The sequence below is a fragment of the Osmia bicornis genome, chromosome 3 (genome assembly GCF_907164935.1).
Source record: "Osmia bicornis bicornis chromosome 3, iOsmBic2.1, whole genome shotgun sequence".
NCBI classification, from domain to species: Eukaryota; Metazoa; Arthropoda; class Insecta; order Hymenoptera; family Megachilidae; genus Osmia; species Osmia bicornis.
The window spans coordinates 10,916,655-10,935,432 of NC_060218.1; the positions used below are offsets into that span (position 1 = coordinate 10,916,655).

General features: G+C 36.6%; 6 protein-coding genes across 8 annotated transcripts; 3 read left to right on the plus strand and 3 right to left on the minus strand.

Annotated features, from left to right (window-relative positions):
* Positions 1 to 6,883: 6,883 nt before the first annotated feature.
* On the minus strand, positions 6,884 to 7,580 carry LOC114880968 (histone H2B). Its single transcript, XM_029197527.2, has one exon. It carries the CDS (start codon positions 7,537 to 7,539, stop codon positions 7,168 to 7,170), a length of 372 nt encoding a protein of 123 aa, XP_029053360.1. The 5' UTR covers positions 7,540 to 7,580; the 3' UTR covers positions 6,884 to 7,167.
* Positions 7,581 to 7,768: 188 nt separating this feature from the next.
* Positions 7,769 to 8,212, plus strand: LOC114880969 (histone H2A-like). The gene has a single exon (XM_029197529.2). It carries the CDS (start codon positions 7,801 to 7,803, stop codon positions 8,173 to 8,175), a length of 375 nt encoding a protein of 124 aa, XP_029053362.1. The 5' UTR covers positions 7,769 to 7,800; the 3' UTR covers positions 8,176 to 8,212.
* A 2,149-nt stretch (positions 8,213 to 10,361) lies between these two features.
* On the plus strand, positions 10,362 to 11,297 carry LOC114880974 (histone H3-like). Its single transcript, XM_029197539.2, has one exon. It carries the CDS (start codon positions 10,382 to 10,384, stop codon positions 10,790 to 10,792), a length of 411 nt encoding a protein of 136 aa, XP_029053372.1. The 5' UTR covers positions 10,362 to 10,381; the 3' UTR covers positions 10,793 to 11,297.
* Positions 11,298 to 11,688: 391 nt separating this feature from the next.
* Positions 11,689 to 12,264, minus strand: LOC114880975 (histone H4). The gene has a single exon (XM_029197540.2). It carries the CDS (start codon positions 12,054 to 12,056, stop codon positions 11,745 to 11,747), a length of 312 nt encoding a protein of 103 aa, XP_029053373.1. The 5' UTR covers positions 12,057 to 12,264; the 3' UTR covers positions 11,689 to 11,744.
* Positions 12,265 to 13,347: 1,083 nt separating this feature from the next.
* LOC114880976 (pleiotropic regulator 1) lies at positions 13,348 to 16,960 on the plus strand. Of its 2 annotated transcripts, XM_029197541.2 has the most exons (12): positions 13,348 to 13,532; positions 14,142 to 14,429; positions 14,623 to 14,782; positions 14,938 to 15,044; positions 15,110 to 15,234; positions 15,306 to 15,583; positions 15,667 to 15,816; positions 15,891 to 16,085; positions 16,160 to 16,278; positions 16,343 to 16,522; positions 16,587 to 16,740; positions 16,823 to 16,960. In XM_029197541.2, the coding sequence occupies exons 3-12, from the start codon at positions 14,780 to 14,782 to the stop codon at positions 16,880 to 16,882; spliced, it is 1,371 nt and encodes a 456-aa protein (XP_029053374.1). In that variant the 5' UTR covers positions 13,348 to 13,532; positions 14,142 to 14,429; positions 14,623 to 14,779; the 3' UTR covers positions 16,883 to 16,960. The 2 variants fall into 2 exon arrangements, with proteins under 2 accessions (XP_029053374.1, XP_029053375.1); XM_029197542.2 differs by lacking the exons at positions 13,348 to 13,532; positions 14,142 to 14,429 and having other exon boundaries at positions 14,495 to 14,782.
* Positions 16,792 to 18,625, minus strand: LOC114880977 (tubulin-folding cofactor B). 2 transcript variants are annotated; one of them, XM_029197543.2, is made up of 6 exons: positions 18,220 to 18,623; positions 17,994 to 18,137; positions 17,831 to 17,918; positions 17,494 to 17,685; positions 17,350 to 17,422; positions 16,792 to 17,086 (listed from the first exon to the last, which is right to left on the minus strand). In XM_029197543.2, exons 1-6 carry the CDS (start codon positions 18,337 to 18,339, stop codon positions 16,969 to 16,971), a joined length of 735 nt encoding a protein of 244 aa, XP_029053376.1. In that variant the 5' UTR covers positions 18,340 to 18,623; the 3' UTR covers positions 16,792 to 16,968. The 2 variants fall into 2 exon arrangements, with proteins under 2 accessions (XP_029053376.1, XP_029053377.1); XM_029197544.2 differs by having other exon boundaries at positions 17,032 to 17,086; positions 17,318 to 17,422; positions 18,220 to 18,625.
* Positions 18,626 to 18,778: the final 153 nt, after the last annotated feature.

Here is an 18,778-nt window from a genome sequence, read left to right on the forward strand (position 1 = left end):
AAACCTTTGTCTAGCATAAAACTATTTTTTTATTTTTAATATCGAAACAGATGTTATAACGCACATCGTACTCACTAAAATTAATGCAGGATTGTCAATTATTCACATGTTACTTTAAATATTGGGCTGAACTTCCGAAAACCCGTCAAATCCGAAACTTTGCAAATACACCTCAATATTTTCAATTCTCATATATTGTGGTTAAAATAATAACAAACGAAGTATGTCATGCTTAAAGGCCTACTGAGAAACAATATTTCCCCAGAAAAGGATCTAATATGAATAAACCTCGAGGAAACAATAGTAGAAAACAAATTTTTTATTGTTTCATAACTATAGAACCATATTTACAACGTATCTTGTTACAACAAAAATAAACTCAGAATACAATAAATTAAAATTATAACTATAATTAATCAATTAGTAATGCATAGGCCCTCTCCTATTTTCAATTAACTCAATTATTCGATTTGTCATACTTGTACCTAATTAAATTTTTAAAACTTCAGGCAGTTATGATTTCAGTTTTTAATTTATTTATGTCTTGATATTGTTTGTTGCCAACATACATTTTTCGTACAATGATGCTCCACAGATTCTCCATCGGATTTTGGTCTGGAGAACATGCTGGCCATTTTAACAGATTAATGCTGTGGTCCCGCAACCATGCTGCAGTAGCCCGATTGTTGTGAACGGTAGTATTGTCTTGCTGGAAGGTCCAATTCACTTATCCGTTTTCATTAATAAATGATAACAAATTATTGTTTAATGCGCTAATGTATTCTTCGCTATTTCGAGTTGTTGGAAAAGCTAAAGGTAGTGTATCTTTTATGCAGAAGACTCGCAAAACCATAAGACTACTGCCACCAAAGTTCTGTGTTGAAAAATATTGAGATTGTTTCCGATGATCTCTCCAGTACCAATGATGGCCGTCATGATCATCTAAATTGAATTGAAATTAATTGAATCATGTGAATAAGTATGCGAAACAAATTTGCATATGTACCATATGTAATAAGTAAAAACAATTCGTTTAAGGTTAGTTACCATATTCCAAGTGCGACCAATGTTTGCATGAGCAAATTCTCTTCTTGCCCGTTTATGGCGAGGTAAAAGTCATGAAGCTTTCATCAAATTTTGCCTTTTGATAAGATAACTACGAGTAATAACTCAGTGTATTGTTGCAACGGGAACATTTAATTGAAGATCCGATTCAATTTTAGTAATAGTCTTATTAGAATTAGAAGAAAATTTGGTCCTCCGAGCCGGATCGCAGCCATTGGACTCGTTTGTCTCGTGAGTGATAAAATACGCGTGTGCAGTTCCACGTGTTGAGTGAAACCTATCAGACGACAGCTTCAACTGACGATGAGGCACTTCCTCCATCGAACGCGCCGGTAGGAATCTCCAAGGAGTTGTTAAGAACGAAGGAGTATCCAAAGTCAAGATAAGTGGTCAAAGTTTTATTGCGATCGGTACAACGAGTAACGATAACCTAACAGTACAATCTCTAACGGCTTTGTCGCGTTACGTCAGCTCAGGTGTTTCGGTCACTGAGATCGAACCGGAATATTGACAAACACGACTCAGGGATTCCGCTATTGATTGCCTCGTCACCGATTACGCATACGGCTCGACACAATGCCCTAGTGACCTAGAAATTAAATCATTCTAAATTTAAAGGGAAACACAATTATGGCTACTGATACTCCTTTCACCGACCTTTTACGCGAACAAGAGGAGCTCGTGGGTTGGATACTACAGTTTTGGGGCAATTTGTGCAAGCTAGAGAAGGATAAAATCACACGCGCGGTTCTAGAACAACAGTTGGGTTTGCTAGAGCGCTACTGAGATTCCTTTTTAGCGGGGCATCGAGCCTTGATGCAGTGCAAGGTAGCCTCTGCCAGTTCTTACGCCTAGCAGGACGTCTTATCAGTAATAGAGAAAGCATACGTCAGTACTTCGGCTACGATCGCCCAGGACCTTGCGGAACGGTCATCGACAGCGCCTTCCGAAGTGCAGAAACAATTGCGGCTGCAATTGCGGCCGCGCAACAATTGCAACCGCAACTACCAAAAATCGAGCTCCCAACGTTCTCAGGCGACTCCTTGCACTGGAAAAGTTTTCGCGACCTATTTAAGAGTCTGGTGCTTAATGTAACTCACCTCTCAGATATTCAAAAAGTGCTCTACTTGAAGTCCAGCTTAACTGGAGAGGCGACGGAGATGATCCAAAATATCCCAATAACGGACGCCGGCTTTCGAGGAGCCTGGGAAGATCTCGAGCTACGCTATGGCAACACACGGCTGTTGTCGTTCTCTCATCATCGTGCTGTGCTCTCCTGTTCCGCAGCGAAGCAACAGTCAGCCTCGGAATTAAAGAAACTGCTCGACACCTTTCGACACACCATCCGAGCTTACTCCTTGCTGAAGAAGCCAGTCAGCGATTGGGATGAGTTGTTTGTGTACCTACTGAGCCAGAAATTGGACAAGGTGACCCTCCTGGCATGGAAAACGTTCTTGATCAATTGCAAGGACATTCCATCCTTTTATCAGCTCACCCATTTCTTGGAGAATCGGATCCAGACATTGGACGCCGCACAGATGACGGATCAAGGGGCCCATTCCAACTAGAATAAGGATGTCAAGCCTAAAAACAAAGGGGGTTCGACCGTAAAGAAGTCTACTTCAACCTCCTTTTGCAGCGTCGTCGAGACCCTCGCAACCAAGGAAGTACTCCTCTTGCACCGGGCTGGGGTACTGTGCGAAGTTTAAGTCGTTGAACCCGGCGAGACGAAGGGAGCGAGCTGACCAAAGTCTGCTTCAACTGCCTCAACAGCGAACACGAGTCACGTAAGTGTCCCTCAATACAGAGGTGACTCGCTTGCAGCGGTCGACATCACACCCTCCTGCATGATGCGATGACGGTCGACCAACCACCAAGGAAGACAGCGGAAGCGGATCAAACTACCTTGGAACCGGACAAATCTCCCAAGCCCGAAGACTCTCCTTCCGCGAACGCATATTAATGCAAGACCTCTGGATCCTGGGTGTCGATTGGTACCAAGGACTACCAGATACTACACAAAACTCGTGGAATACCTTCCGGACCTCGCTGACTCAACTAGACTCCCTCTCACAAGGAAGGATTTTTTGGTGTCCGCCTCCGATTGTTTTGATTTTTGGATATGTTTTGAAGGACCGAAAAATAAGGTATACGTATTTTTTATTTTTGCCCGTTTTCACATTTAGGGGGTGAAACGACCCCTAAAGTTTCGGCTACAACAGGCTATCTCGGAAACTATTATAGATAGAAGAAAACTTTCGAAGGAAAAGTTTCATGGTTTTTTATGAAAATATAACAGCTGGTCATAAATATTGTAAAAAATAATTTGTTTATAACATTATTTTAAAATGACCGCGACCCGATGTATGTGCGCGATACATAATATGATATTAAAATATGCAAAAATATAAGAGGCAAACATAACATATAATACGTCAATGGATTCAGAAACAAATTTATGTTCTTTTTTGTTATTATGTAAATTGTGATTACTTTTAAAATAATGTTATAAATAAATTTTTTGTTATAAACAAATTATTATTTACAAAATTTATGACCAGCTGTTATATGTTCATAAAAAACCATGAAACTTTTCCTTCGAAAGTTTTCTTCTATTTATGCTAGTTTCCGAGATAGCCTATAGTAGCTGAAACTTTAGGGGGTCGTTTCACCCCTTAAATATGAAAACGGGCAAAAATGAAAAAATTGGTATACCTTATTTTTTGGTCCTTTAAAACTTATCCAAAAATCAAAACAATCGGAGGCGGACATCTGAAAACCCTTCCTTGTAAGAATGCAAGAAGAGTAATGTTTACTTGGATATTAATCGATGTAAATGCAAATCTAAATTAGTTATACAAGCTTTAATGTTAATTTTAGCAATTTTATTTGAGGTACTTTTTTTATGTCATATATGCACTTGATCACGACCACGGCTTGAACGCAGAACAAACCCAACATTCTCGTGGTTTAGCCCGTGCTAAAGGCGCGCTCTGATTGACCAGTGTTTTTTGTTAATAACTCGAAAACGAAGCCTTAATCATTTAGAATCACCTTGTCAATCATCCCTCTTCGGTTGTTGACGTAGTCGTTGGACACCCTGTATATCAGCTATAACCAGTGCCGGTTATAGCAATATTGGCGCCCTGGGCAAGATTATCGTAGCGCCCATTCAAGGACTCAAAATTTTTAAGAAAAAAAGACAAGGTAATGATATCGAACGATGAATTTGTAGTTAGATTGTAAAAATTGTTAAACTACATAGCAAATGAATAAACGTATGCGACACCGGGCGGCGGCGCCCCTTACAGAACTAGCCTCCTGGACGATTGACGCCGAGCAACCGTCCTGACGCGGAGCATCACTGTCGGTACTTTGTCTCCCGCGAAGCTATTTCGCTTTCTGGCTTGATAAAAAAATCGATGATGCAACTTTCTCCGGGTGGTTTTTCAAGATAAAAATCTGCTCTATCGCGTGGTATAATTCGATTTTACGCTGAATCTCTACTTTTTCAGATAAATTGAAAAATATTCTAAAAAATTGATGCGAAATTGGGGACCCTCCGCGTTCAATGATTGTTTAAACATACTTAAACATTTATAATGTATTAAAGATAGATATCGTTGTATTCATGAAAGTCTATAGAATCTTTTAGTGTAAATAGAATTTCAATATCTTTTATAATAACGTCAGAAAATTTGTTTAAATCAAAACTATTTGTGAGTAATGCAATCAAGCGAACCAGATAGGTGATTCATTTGTATACGATTGTGCTGTTGTAACACTTAATTTCCTTAGTGTTATACCCTACTAAGTATCTTGCATGTTATATTCTCAACATTTGTTTATAAATATCAGGTCCTTCGGGTGTCAAAATTATGACGATGATGCAGCTCTATGAAGTAATGCAGCAACATGAACACGAAACGTTCGATTTTTTCGAGGAGGAACAAATTATGAACCTGAAATTAAAAAACTGAAGACAGTATATGTATATAGATGAAAATTGAATATCCGATATTACCTCCTATACCTCATTCTACTGTATAAATTCAGAAAGCATTTCTCATTCTGTACCATATTTTTAATAATTTATTTATAAATGTTATTAAAAAATAAATTTTATTAATTATCTTGTGCGCACAAGGCCTCAAATATATGCTCTAATAGTAATAAATCAAAAAAATTGGGATAAATATTATAATTTCAGTTAGAAAATGTTTTTTTCTCCTTCCGCGGGGGACTAAAATATCCCACCGTGCGCCGTAAGGGGCGGCAAGCTTTTTGGATCTTATTTTTCTAGTCGCCAAAAAACTTTCTCGCAAATATTGTTTTCATGTAAAATGAAGGTATTTACAAAGCTTCAACCAAATACGATTTCCCAGGTTTTCGGAAGTTTAGCTAAATCCTGCAGCACCGAGAAACAGAATAGCACGTGGTAAGCTTCTAGTATTCAATTACGGTTGGCTGTGACTGTACAGGCCCCTACTGGCACGACGTTCAATCGTCGGTGCTATGCGAATTGCCGGTTTCAGGCACTTTTCACACGAATCTTCTCACGTTAATAGCTAAGAAAGAAAGCTTCGACCGTTATTTTATCATGCTTGATTTGCGTCTTATTTTGAAGCCCAGAAACATTTCTTAAAACTTGTCCCATCTGTTGTTGAACACTCTGTATAATAACAAATAATTTGGAATTTATACTTTTAACCCTTTCGTTACGAGCGTCGACTATAGTCGGCAAAATGATTCTACTGTACCTGTAGAGTATCTCTTGAGTATCTACCCAAAAGTATATTACGAACGCACGTAATAAAGTGTACCTACATACAACATAATGCCAAGGTGGCGTTGAAAGACGTAGGTGCAAACACCGAAAACTACCGACGTGCAATGTGCACACTTTTCAGCATGGTGCCCCCGTTCTAATAACTGAAAGGGTTAAATTTATAATAAATTAACTGATGATACAGGTGCACCTTTTTGTGAGTAGCCAGTGTAAATCAATGAGATTATTAGATCAAAATCCGGTATTTTTCGGAAAAGGAAAACATTCTAGTTGACACAGTGAATGGCACATATGTACAACACAAAACAGGAAGGCCGCGATAATCGAGAAAAGACCAAACGCAGCGGACCGAGAGACTACCAAATTTTCTATTTATTTGGAGATCAAACAGCTATGAACGTTTAAGTTGAGACACGTCCGATTTGGAGATATTATGGCCGATACACGGTGCGAGAAATCTGATTAGTAAAACTCCCAAATACTATTCGCATACAAGTTCGAATCGTGGGTATTTTTCATGCATGTGCACACTTTTTAGCGCGCACGTGCTCGAATCGAATTCAACTTGTTTTTCAGTCTTCAAGTTTCTTGTACATGAACGACTGTACATACGTAAGTACGTATAAGTTGGAGTGCATAGAATACATACTCGTATGTATGGGAATATGTACTAGAGATGTTCGATTCTCATTCGATTCTTTTGGTAAAATAATCGATCTTTTGAATCGATTCTTTGATATTCGATTTTTCCCAGAATCGATCCTTTCATGTAAGAATCTAAGATCGATTTTTTGCCCCTTATGGAAATAATTCTCACTTTTTATATCGACTTTTTGGTTTCGAATTTTTAGAACAATCGATTTTTCTGATCCATAAAAGCACATTCACTCCTAAAAGAGTATAAGAATAGTGATTAAAATATAAACAATGTAGAGCGCCTGCTTTTGGTGTAAGAGCACGAAATATAAAAAAATAAAACTTTCCGGTGAATCGAACATCCCTAATTATGTACATATTTACATCTTGTTAGATTAAGATTTTTTTATTTCAAACTTATTCCTTTATTTCAATGGTCTGCATTTTCTTTACTTGATAATTCATATTACCACATACTGATAATTTTTTTAATGTTATGACAACTGCTACGATTGCTTTTATTAATTGTAAAGTTAAATCTAATTATGGGAAGTCATGTAAAAGAAGTTCCATTCTTATTACAATCATGGGATAAAAATAAGAAAATGTTAGGAAGTTGGTCCACGTAATAAAAATTGTTGGCCCTTAAAAGGGCCGATTGGAATATGTCGCAGCAATTACTTCGAGCTGGTGTATTTCGTAACTGCTTTGGTGCCTTCAGAAACAGCATGCTTCGCTAATTCACCAGGCAACAATAGTCTGACAGCAGTTTGGATCTCCCGAGATGTGATAGTCGATCTCTTGTTGTAATGAGCTAGGCGTGAGGCTTCAGCAGCAATCCGCTCAAATACATCATTCACAAAACTGTTCATAATGCTCATCGCCTTGCTGGAAATTCCAGTGTCAGGATGGACTTGCTTCAACACTTTGTAGATGTAGATTGCGTAGCTTTCCTTCCTCTTCCTCTTCTTCTTCTTATCGGTTTTGCTGATGTTCTTCTGAGCTTTGCCAGCCTTCTTCACAGCCTTACCACTTGCTTTAGGAGGCATTTTCGCAACGATTTCGTAAACTCGAAAGACAATACGTAGCAGTGAAAATTCACGACTGAATGCCGGAACGCAGCGGAGGCGCCGTATATATAGTGTGAAAGGACAGCCGAGGACGCGCCAATCAGCTACGAGCTGTCGCCTTATTGGTCGCTCCGAACCTCAACGGACAGCTATATAAGCGGAGCTCCCGCTACAAATCACACATCACTTTTGATTCTGGTGAAGTTCACTTCGCTTGTTGTTTTCAAAGTTATCGAGAAAATGTCTGGCCGTGGCAAAGGTGGAAAAGCTAAGGGAAAGGCGAAGTCCCGCTCCAATCGAGCTGGACTCCAATTTCCTGTTGGTCGTATTCATAGACTTCTGCGGAAAGGAAATTACGCTGAACGTGTTGGTGCAGGAGCACCAGTATATCTGGCTGCAGTTATGGAATATCTAGCAGCTGAAGTATTGGAATTGGCTGGCAACGCTGCTCGTGACAACAAAAAGACCAGAATCATCCCTCGTCATCTTCAACTGGCCATTCGTAACGACGAAGAATTAAATAAATTACTTTCTGGTGTCACTATTGCTCAAGGCGGTGTATTACCAAACATTCAAGCAGTATTATTGCCGAAGAAAACCGACAAAAAGACGTAAATCTGCAAAGATTAAAGCATACAAATGGCCCTTTTCAGGGCCACAAAATATTTTAACGCAAAGAAGTTTTCTACTCGTTCATCTAGTTTATATTTTATTTTACAATATAGTAAACTAACAAAGAAAGAAAAGTATGAGAATTACGTCAAGAAAAGAGTAACAACAAATTGTAATATATTTCTATGATAATACTCTGCTATTTAAAATAGGTTTTTACTCCTATAGTATTGCCTTGAAATAAGCAAGTGGTCTCTACCTGAAAATAAGCAACTCGCTATCCTCTCTTCTTTATTTGAAGTGGCCCGCAAAGTGAGAGGTCCGTGAAAGCTCGACTGATTGTAGCAGTGACATCGGTTAGTAAAAGAAGGATGGACTATATGTATTGTATATAATGCTTTCTCATTCTGGTATATTTGCCTGGAAATAAACGAAATAGTACGAGAATGAGAGGGCACGCTATATTCTATTCTTGCCGATTACTTTATGATTTATCGCTACCTCGGATCTCTCATTCGTTTGTCGTGTTCTCTATCGTCCCGTTTCGAGAACAAAGTCAAGCCGAATAGCTTACCTGCTCCGTAATAAGCAACTGTTCGGTCCCGAGCTAGTTGTTTATTTCGAGGCAATATTAATAAAATTATTACACATGCTCAAACGCTTTGAGAAAGCTGAAAGTTAAAAACACAATTTATACCTGTTCAATTCACCGGAAAGAATCGATTCTGAATCGGAATAAGAGAATCGATTCCTTTAAAAAATCAATTTTGCAAGAATCAGTCTAAAAAGAATCGGTTTGAAAAGAATTGACTTTTTTTGTTTCCTTTTTTATTTTCATTTTTGTAAACAGACTATCCCATACAATTCTTCTGTGCGGCATCAATTATTGTAAAGAATCGATGTTGTATTTTTTTATGCTCTTAGAGTCCCCGCAGACTGCAGACTTTCTATCGGCCGATAGTTTGGTCGATGAAGATGTATGCAAATGCGCATATTACAACGATTCGGTATCGGCCGATAAATACGTTTGATGGGCTACACGATTGCATTCAAACTACCATAAACTATCCATCTCTTTCCACCCTTTTTCTTCTTTCACCAACCCGAGTATTTAGTTGGCCTAGTGTGCGCGTTAACCGGCCAACCCGACCAAACTATCGGCCGATACAAAGTCTGCAGTCTGCGGGAGCTCTTACACCAAAAGCAAACGCTCTACATTGTTTATATTTTAATCACTATTCTTATACTTTTTTAGGAGTGAATGTGTTTCTATGAATCAGAAAAATCGATTCTTCTAAAAATTCGAAACCAAAAAGCCGATATAAAAAATGAGAATTAATTCCCTAGTATAAGAAGAATAGTAGAAGAACTTTTGGAGTGACAGGATTTGAATGACTCAAGCAAAAATGTTTTAGTTTGTATATTTCATCTACGATGTTTCTCGTAGAGCAGGTCAAACAGGACTGACTTTTCAAGCCCGGCAAAGTCCGCTCGTTCTCACGAGCCCTTAAAATCCTTCCAGGCCTCTTGGGGGTCTGTCTTGTAAAATCGACTAACATCTGGTTAGTCGTGCAATTAGGCTTCGGGTTGATAGCCTTCGGATACCGTCACCGAATTTTCTAACACTAGAGGGCAAAAAATCGATCTTCGATTCTTACATGAAAGAATCGATTCTGGGGAAAATCGAATACCAAAGAATCGATTCAAAAGATCGATTTTTTTACCGAAAGAATCGAATCGGAATCGAACATCTCTACTGTGCATTATTTAGAAGGTCATAAATTCCCACCATCTGACCCAAATGGTTGATGCAGATGTTTTATTTCTACCAGGAAAAGAACCCCCATAGTCTGCTTGCTGTTACGGGAGAAATGGAGCTGAGAGCGAAGGACAAAAATAATCTCGTTTGGAATGATTTCTCACTCCAATATCACGGAGAATGGGAGAAAGCGTCTAGACTGAAGGGCGAGCAGGATTCATTCCTGCTAGCAGACGAGTATAGCAGTACCAGCTGTCCTTTCTCCTCCATCGCGCCATGTCCAGCACGTAATCCTCTCGTCAAGCGTTACTGAACTCTCCCCACCACACGTACTCTAACCAATCAGAGTAGAGATGGAACTCTGCTTTACAAGCATATAAGGGAAGCGAAATCATCGTTGCGTCATTGTAGTTTCGGAATTCGAACGAAGCATACTTTATCCTCAGTGACATGGCTCGTACTAAGCAGACCGCTCGTAAATCTACGGGTGGGAAGGCTCCACGGAAACAGTTAGCTACTAAAGCTGCTCGTAAGAGTGCGCCTGCAACGGGAGGAGTGAAAAAACCTCATCGTTATAGGCCTGGAACTGTAGCTCTCAGAGAAATTCGAAGATATCAGAAGAGTACGGAACTCTTGATGCGTAAATTGCCTTTCCAACGTCTCGTTCGTGAAATAGCACAAGACTTCAAAACGGATCTTCGTTTTCAAAGTTCTGCTGTGATGGCTTTGCAAGAAGCCAGCGAAGCTTACCTTGTTGGACTTTTCGAAGACACTAACTTGTGCGCTATTCATGCCAAACGAGTTACAATCATGCCAAAGGATATCCAACTTGCTCGCCGCATTCGTGGAGAAAGAGCTTAAGTTTTAGGTTCCACCTTTTACAACAATCGGCCCTTTTCAGGGCCCAATTTTTTTTCAAACGAAAAACACTTTCGTGATCATTTTATTAGAATTTCCAGCTTTTAAAAGAATCATTAAATCAGGTTCAAAAAAATATTTTTCCCATAAAAGTCAAATCTCGAACGTATATTGTAATACACTCAATTTGGAATTTAGTTGAAAGGTAGTTATGTCTTAAATAACTAATCTTATAAACCTGTCAGATACAAGGGATCGAGATTTTCTAATGCAAGATAGATCCCAAGTATTCGACAGAATGCCTGAAACGAATGTTGCACCGCTATGTACGTTGGTGCTGTTCTTTATTTGTAGCTGTACAGTTTGTATTTGAGTAAAATTCCGAACATGTCAATAATAACTTGCCCAGCCGTTCTAAAATGCCGTGTTGATCATAAAGAATTGGCGGATCAACGGCAACATCTCCAGAGTACTAATCTATTTCGTAATATATTCAGTATTAAAAAATAAGAAGTTACCTTAAATTTATATGACAACGATATACACTAATGCATAACTATAGATTATCCTTTTACATGATTTATTTATTGGATTCGTACATACACTAATAACAATTTAACGATTTTACACATGTTGCGGTATCATGTCCTTAAACCTGCACTGTTGAGTTTTTCCAGGAATAAAAAGAACTGTTAAATTAAGTTATACATGAACTTGTTGTTAGTTATAAATCTGTACATTGGGGGGGAATATTGTGCAATTCAAATCTTCTGCACAGAATATTTTTTTCTTTGAACTTACATAAAGGGTAATGTACGGTATTATTACTATATGGGAGTATAAAAATGTCAACATTATAATATAATTGAAACTGAGAATTCATACGCAAGAAATACATGGTGGCCCTGAAAAGGGCCGTTTTTTCTTTTACTGAACAAAAATGAAGAATGACACTTTAACCACCAAAACCGTAGAGGGTTCTTCCTTGGCGTTTCAAAGCATAGACGACGTCCATAGCCGTAACGGTTTTCCTTTTAGCGTGCTCAGTGTAAGTCACAGCATCTCTGATAACGTTTTCCAAGAATACTTTGAGAACACCCCGCGTTTCTTCGTAGATCAAGCCAGAAATACGTTTGACTCCACCACGACGGGCAAGACGACGAATGGCCGGCTTCGTGATACCCTGAATGTTATCACGAAGAACTTTTCTATGACGCTTTGCTCCTCCCTTTCCCAATCCTTTTCCTCCCTTTCCACGACCAGTCATGATGCAAGTACTTTTCTCACGAACGATTACAACTGAACGATCAAATGTTTGGAACTACGTTGTGGAAACAAGAACCTGGCTCTTTTATTGAGCGGCAACTCTGCTTCCCCCTCCACCTTATTTCTACCCAATCAGAAGTTTGCTGCGCATACGTACAAGCTATGGGAACTGCGTAATTGTCTGGTCACGTTACAGTGGGATCATAACTTGAATTTCCAAGAAGCAATGTCCGTATATACTCACTCATTCATACACGTATATCGCGTTTTGTTTCATGTTCGGTTTCAATGCACTGCGTAGATCGTTTAGACTTATGGTTAAACAGATAATTGACTAGAAAGTATAGGCACGTTACTACAATACTTCGAACATCTGGATTTCTTGCCTTGCCTGTACCAACAATGTAACTTAGGTAGAAAGGGAACCATTATTTTTCCTCGGTGAAAATTCTCGATGAAAGCAAGTCAAGAAATCCGGATGCTCGGGCCAATTTCTTTATAGATACATAGATATATGTATGTATATATGTATGTAGACTATGCATTCCATAAAAGTAGTAGAGATTGAAAAAAGAGAATGAAAACTGAGAACATAGTCGTGGTCAAGGTTACCTCCTTGACGGCGAAACCTAGTAAAGAGAGTATTAGAAATTAAGTATTAGAAAATTCAAAGTTTAACGTAGATGTAACGGCTGAAGTGGGCCATGTGTATTTTGTAAAGGCGCTTCCCTTCTCACGAGGGAAACTTTTCAAGGCCAAGATGCCATAAAATGGTTGCTAAGGGCCATGGTGACGTTGGCGTCCTCGCACTATGTAAATCCTATGGTCCACCCTGATTCCTTAGGTGAACTTGTAAAAATGCTACTCTCCCTCCGATTTCGATGATTTTTAAATATGTTGTAAAATTTGTCATTTTAAGCAACTTTCTTCCTGTAAGCTGTATATTGAACTCGATTAGTTTGTGTGATATTCACGAAAAACTATAAATACTACTGCATTAAATTTCGCCTGTACATACGTATACATATGTACATACGTCTGCGGCTGTGTGTGCGTCGGCAAGAGACCCTGGTTATCTATTGTTTTTATCAACAGCACCACATATCCCGGCTACTATCCATATAACGGGTCAGCTTAAAATCAAAGTTAACTACTAATGTCAATAATTTTGTCATTGGAGTTAAGTGGCCGGCCGTCTAAAAGCGACCGAAATATTAATATAACCTAACCTAACTTAATCTAGACATATAAATAATAAAAAAAATAAAATACCGTCAACATTGATATTAATCATTGTGCACTACAAAATTGTTTGCCGTCTGTACTAATGTTGACGGTATTTTATTTTTTTTATTATTTATACGTCTAGGTTAGGTTAGATTATTCCGGCCAACTTTAAGCGATCGGCCACGCGAGTCAAATGTTATAGTTTGATTTTTCAGTTCATCCGTTGTATGAATAGAAGCTGAACCACATGGTATGTATGTACTACATAAATTAACATAATGAATAGAGGAAAAGTGGGGTGAAATTTACTTTACCGGACCCAAAATTTTGGACTTTTTTTTTTGAATCTATAGTTTTTGATGCGGAGAATCCAAAAATGTAAGTCTCAACTTTAGGAATCCAATGGTTCAAAAGTTATAAGCATGTAAAGTTTGATATTTTTAGCGCATTTGCTACGTTACTGTGACGCCATATTGACTTCTTGACCAATGAACGGTGTCGCTAGCTGCAGGCAGATTCATGTGAGTGCCGACTACTTTGACGGGTACAGGCAAACCGTAAATTTGATGCTGTCTGAGTTAGTTAGGTTTATATTTATTTTACAAACAGACTGTTCTACCCATGTGAGAACCAATCAAGTTATACATATAAGGCAATATGGTGTCACAGTAACGTAGCAAATCCGCTAAAAATGTCAAACTTTACACGCTTATAACTTTTTAACCACTGAATTCCTAAAGTTGAGACTTGCATTTTCAAATACTACGCAAAAAAACCTAAAAATAAAAAAAAAGGTCCAAAATTTTGGGTCCGGTAAAGTAAAGTTTACCTGAAAAGTGAAAATATGTACTGCTTACAGAAACGATAGGCAAGCAAGCCGGCGCACACACGGCCACCGGCGCATACGTATAGGTAGAATTCGCTGTAGTAGTAACAATATTCTTTCGCAAATATCTCGCAAACTAGTCGAGTCCGACATATTAGAGGAAAAAAGTTGCTTAAAATGACGAATTTCACAACATATTTAAAAATCAGCGAAATCGGAGAGGGAGTAGCTTTTCTACAAGTTCACCCATATTTCATTTAAAACAAAATCGCCGATGGTGACATCAAAAAGTGATTCATTTGGCATGGAATGACCCTTTAGGTATCTGTAGTAGGGATGTTCGATTCACCGGAAAGAATCGATTCTGAATCGGAATGAGAGAATCGATTCCTTTAAAAAATCGAAATCAAAGAATCGATTCAAAAGATCGATTTTTTTACCAAAAGAATCGATTTTCTAAAGAATCGAATCGGAATCGAACATCCGTAATCTGTAGTCACTGACGGAATCATAGAAATATTCGTCAAAAAATCGACAACCGTGTGAAATTGGTCACTAATCGAAGAGAGTTCGGCCACAATCGTTTGAGTTCGGTGTATTGTGGTGTATTGATTCATCCCTCAGTTCGTGTGATAGTGTAATGAATAAATATAACCTTAATTTTTACAAAAATGGTAAGAAAACATTTAATTTGTTTTAATTAACGTTCATATTAACTAAGTTATTGGTGTAATATTATTAAGAAGTATTTATTATTATTTATGAAGTAAATATTATTAACAAATTACAAAATTCTAACATATAGTAAAAAATATAAATTTTTTTATAGGATGTACAAAAACATTCTGTACATACTCTAGTATTTCGATCTTTAAAAAGGACACATGACATGTTTTTATTAAATCAAGGCACTTTACCACCTCTAGATCTGAATTTGTAAGTATACCGTATTCACATTAATATAAATAAATTTAATCAAGTACAACAATAACATTTTATAGGCAAAAAATGAAAAAGTCTATAAAAGCAAAAGATTCTTATGGTCCTGTGTTGGAACGGGTTAGAAATAACAATATGATGAAACCACAAAAAGAAAATGAAAATGTAGATCCTCCTCCACCAGGTGGTATGTATACATTGTACATACATGCATAAAATGTAAGTTTGTTATTGTTTTAATAAAAATTTAATTTATAGATGAATCTTTTGGAGGAAATAGTATTACAGCAACAGTACCTTATAGCAGTACACAAAGTAGTAGTATAATAGCATCAACACAAGCAAGTTCAGGTGGAAACGTAAATAATACTATGCTTATAACGCAGAAGAAAACAACTTCTATGGCAAAACCAAAATGGCATCCACCATGGAAATTATACAGAGTTATTAGTGGCCATCTTGGTTGGGTCAGGTGTTGTGCCGTTGAACCAGGCAATGAATGGTTTGCCACAGGTTCAGCAGATAGAGTTATTAAAGTGAGATGTATTTCATTGAATTATATAAAAATTATGAATACACTTCCTTTTAACATATATTAAATTAATTTCAAAAATTGTAGATATGGGATCTTGCCAGTGGTAAATTGAAAGTTTCTTTGACTGGTCACATAAGTAGTGTTCGTGGACTTGCATTTTCTCAACGTCATCCATATCTATTTTCTTGCGGAGAAGACAGACAAGTAAAGTGCTGGGATCTTGAATACAACAAGGTTATTATATATAATTTAATTTACTTGGAATACTGTGATTGTAATTATAATTTACTTTTATTTCATTTTTAAAGGTTATAAGGCACTATCACGGTCATTTATCAGCTGTGTATTCGATGGCACTTCATCCTACTATAGATGTATTAGTAACTGCAGGTAGAGATTCTACTGCAAGAGTATGGGATATGCGTACTAAAGCAAATGTACACACACTTGTTGGTCATACTAATACAATCGCTAGTGTAATTTGTCAAACAGCTGAACCGCAGGTACAGTGGTTTCTTGCTTTTACATTTTTCAATAGAAAATATTTGATATTTTAAAATGATACTCTTTGTATCAGATCGTCACAGGAAGTCATGACTGTACTATAAGATTATGGGATCTAGCTACAGGAAAATCTAGAGCAACTTTAACAAATCATAAGAAGAGTGTGAGAGCTGTAACTTTTCATCCATCGCTGTAAGTATGTTTCTTTAAATTCTTTTTGCCTTTTATTTTTGTGCTAATTTGTACCAATTATTAGGTATATGTTCGCATCAGCATCTCCAGATAACATTAAGCAGTGGAAGTGTCCAGAAGGCAAATTTATTCAAAATTTGTCGGGTCACAACGCCATAGTTAATTGTTTGGCTGTTAATGCTGATGGTGTTTTAGTTTCTGGAGCAGATAATGGCACAATGCATCTTTGGGATTGGAGGACAGGGTAACATAAACATTATATTATATTCATTTGTAACATTGTTTATGAATATTATGTAAATTTTAAGGTATAATTTCCAACGGTTACAAGCGCCAGTTCAACCTGGTTCAATGGACAGTGAAGCTGGAGTATTTAGTATTACATTTGACATGTCTGGTACACGAATGATCACAACAGAAGCGGATAAAACAATTAAAGTTTACAGAGAAGATGAAACTGCTGTAAGAATAATTTATTTATGGAATATTCATTTATTTTTTAGATAGACTTAATACAGTTATTTTTTTATTTATATAATTTCAGACGGAAGAAACACATCCTGTAAATTGGAGGCCGGATATAATAAAGCGAAGGAAATATTAAGCATTTTTACATGTAACAAATATTAATTATAGATTTTTTTGTAAATTCTAATTTTTGATTAAAAAATGAATAATAATATTAATAGTTTACAGTTCTTCGTCCAAATCAAATTCGTCTTCTGGAAAATCTCCTACTTTTACATGTGCTGGTTTTACAAACCCGCCATATTTTGGTAAACACTCGAAATATTTCTTCCTATTAACACTGCGTTAAAAAAAATATAAAAAGTCATTAGTGCATTATGTAACAATAAAAATATAGGAGAACAACATTAACGTAACTAGGATTCGTTTGTAGGGCCAGGTCTTATACAAATTTTGGAATCCTGGAATCTCAGAATTAAAAATTTACAGAATTTTAGAATTCTAGAATCTTAAAATAATGAGGAAGCCAGTTTACATTTTCAAAACAAGCCAGGCTCACCCTGGCACTCACCTAGTTACGCCAATAGATAACAATGATCTTACGTTCCATCATTTTTACCAAGCGGTTCATCATATTTCACTCCAATCCACCAACCTTCTTTAAATTCAGTTTTACCTACAAATAAAATAATCACATGTGATAATTGAAAATGATATTATTAACAAGTACATTTGCATTGTACTTGCCAATATACATAATAGTAGCTTTTCGTTTTGGTTGATTTGGAACACAAACTTCACATCGATCACCAACTTTGCATGACTGAGCAGCTAAAGCTTCTGCTTCTTCTTCTTTTTTTTTTTCTTCTGCTTTTCTTTTCATTTCTTCTTCATTATATTTTCCTAATTTATTTTTCTCTAGAAATGCTTTCACAGTATCTAAAACAAAAAATTGGGAGTGTTTAATATAATAAGTTATCACAATGGCTACTAAAATTGTGTAAATTGAATTGATACTCTTTATGTATATTAAATTTATCTAGTAAGTATACATACTTAATCTGTAGCTTTTTTATTACTTTACCTGATCGTTTTGCATATTCTTCTTCAGATATTTCAAATTTTTCTACATTATTCAAATTTTCTTCAGTACGAGAAAAATTGTCTATTACCTAAAATATTACATATATTTATGATTATTACAATTACAGAAAATGTTACTATTATTTTATAAGGTATTCATTTACAAGTATTTTCATTCCATTATCAATAGGGTATGATCCTAAAAGACGCTGACCATCATCTAGTTTACAAATTAATTTATCGTTCTTATCATATACTTCAATCTTCATTGTTGCAGGATTACCGCCCGTTAATAGTTCTAATTTTCCCTTTAATATAACAGAATAATGACATAAAATAAAATTTACAATATACAGTAAATGATATGTAATTTTTACTAAATATTTTTACCTTAAATTCATCAATTGTTATTCCTTTTTGAAATCTTCGTTCTACACAGCACGATTGCTGACTAGAGCTAGTAATACATAAATTTATAAAGTCCGGTGTTATCACGTTATAAGTATTCATTTTCACTGCAATTTCCAATCACCCTTTAAATGACGTATATATACTTTGACATACAATAGGTTATTTAGGTTATGATACTTCAATTAGACAGTATATACATAAAATATGTATGTAGTTTTATTGAAAGATAATAATTACAATCTTTAATCACAAATATAATACTATTTTTATGTTACAAATATTACATGATAAATAAACATAATAACATGTTTATATCACATACTCGTTTTTGAATTCATATAAGTATCGACTTTTAGGGGCCGTGCGAGATATGATTGCGCGGGCACCACGGCCGCGTCACGGAATTAATAGTGTGCAGGATAGGGTTGAACTTTACTTCGGGGGCCCAAAAATTATGGCCTTGTTTTTTTATGTTCTTGAAGTATTTAACGAGTAGAATCTAAAAATCCAAGTTTTAAGGCGCGGAATTCATCGGTTC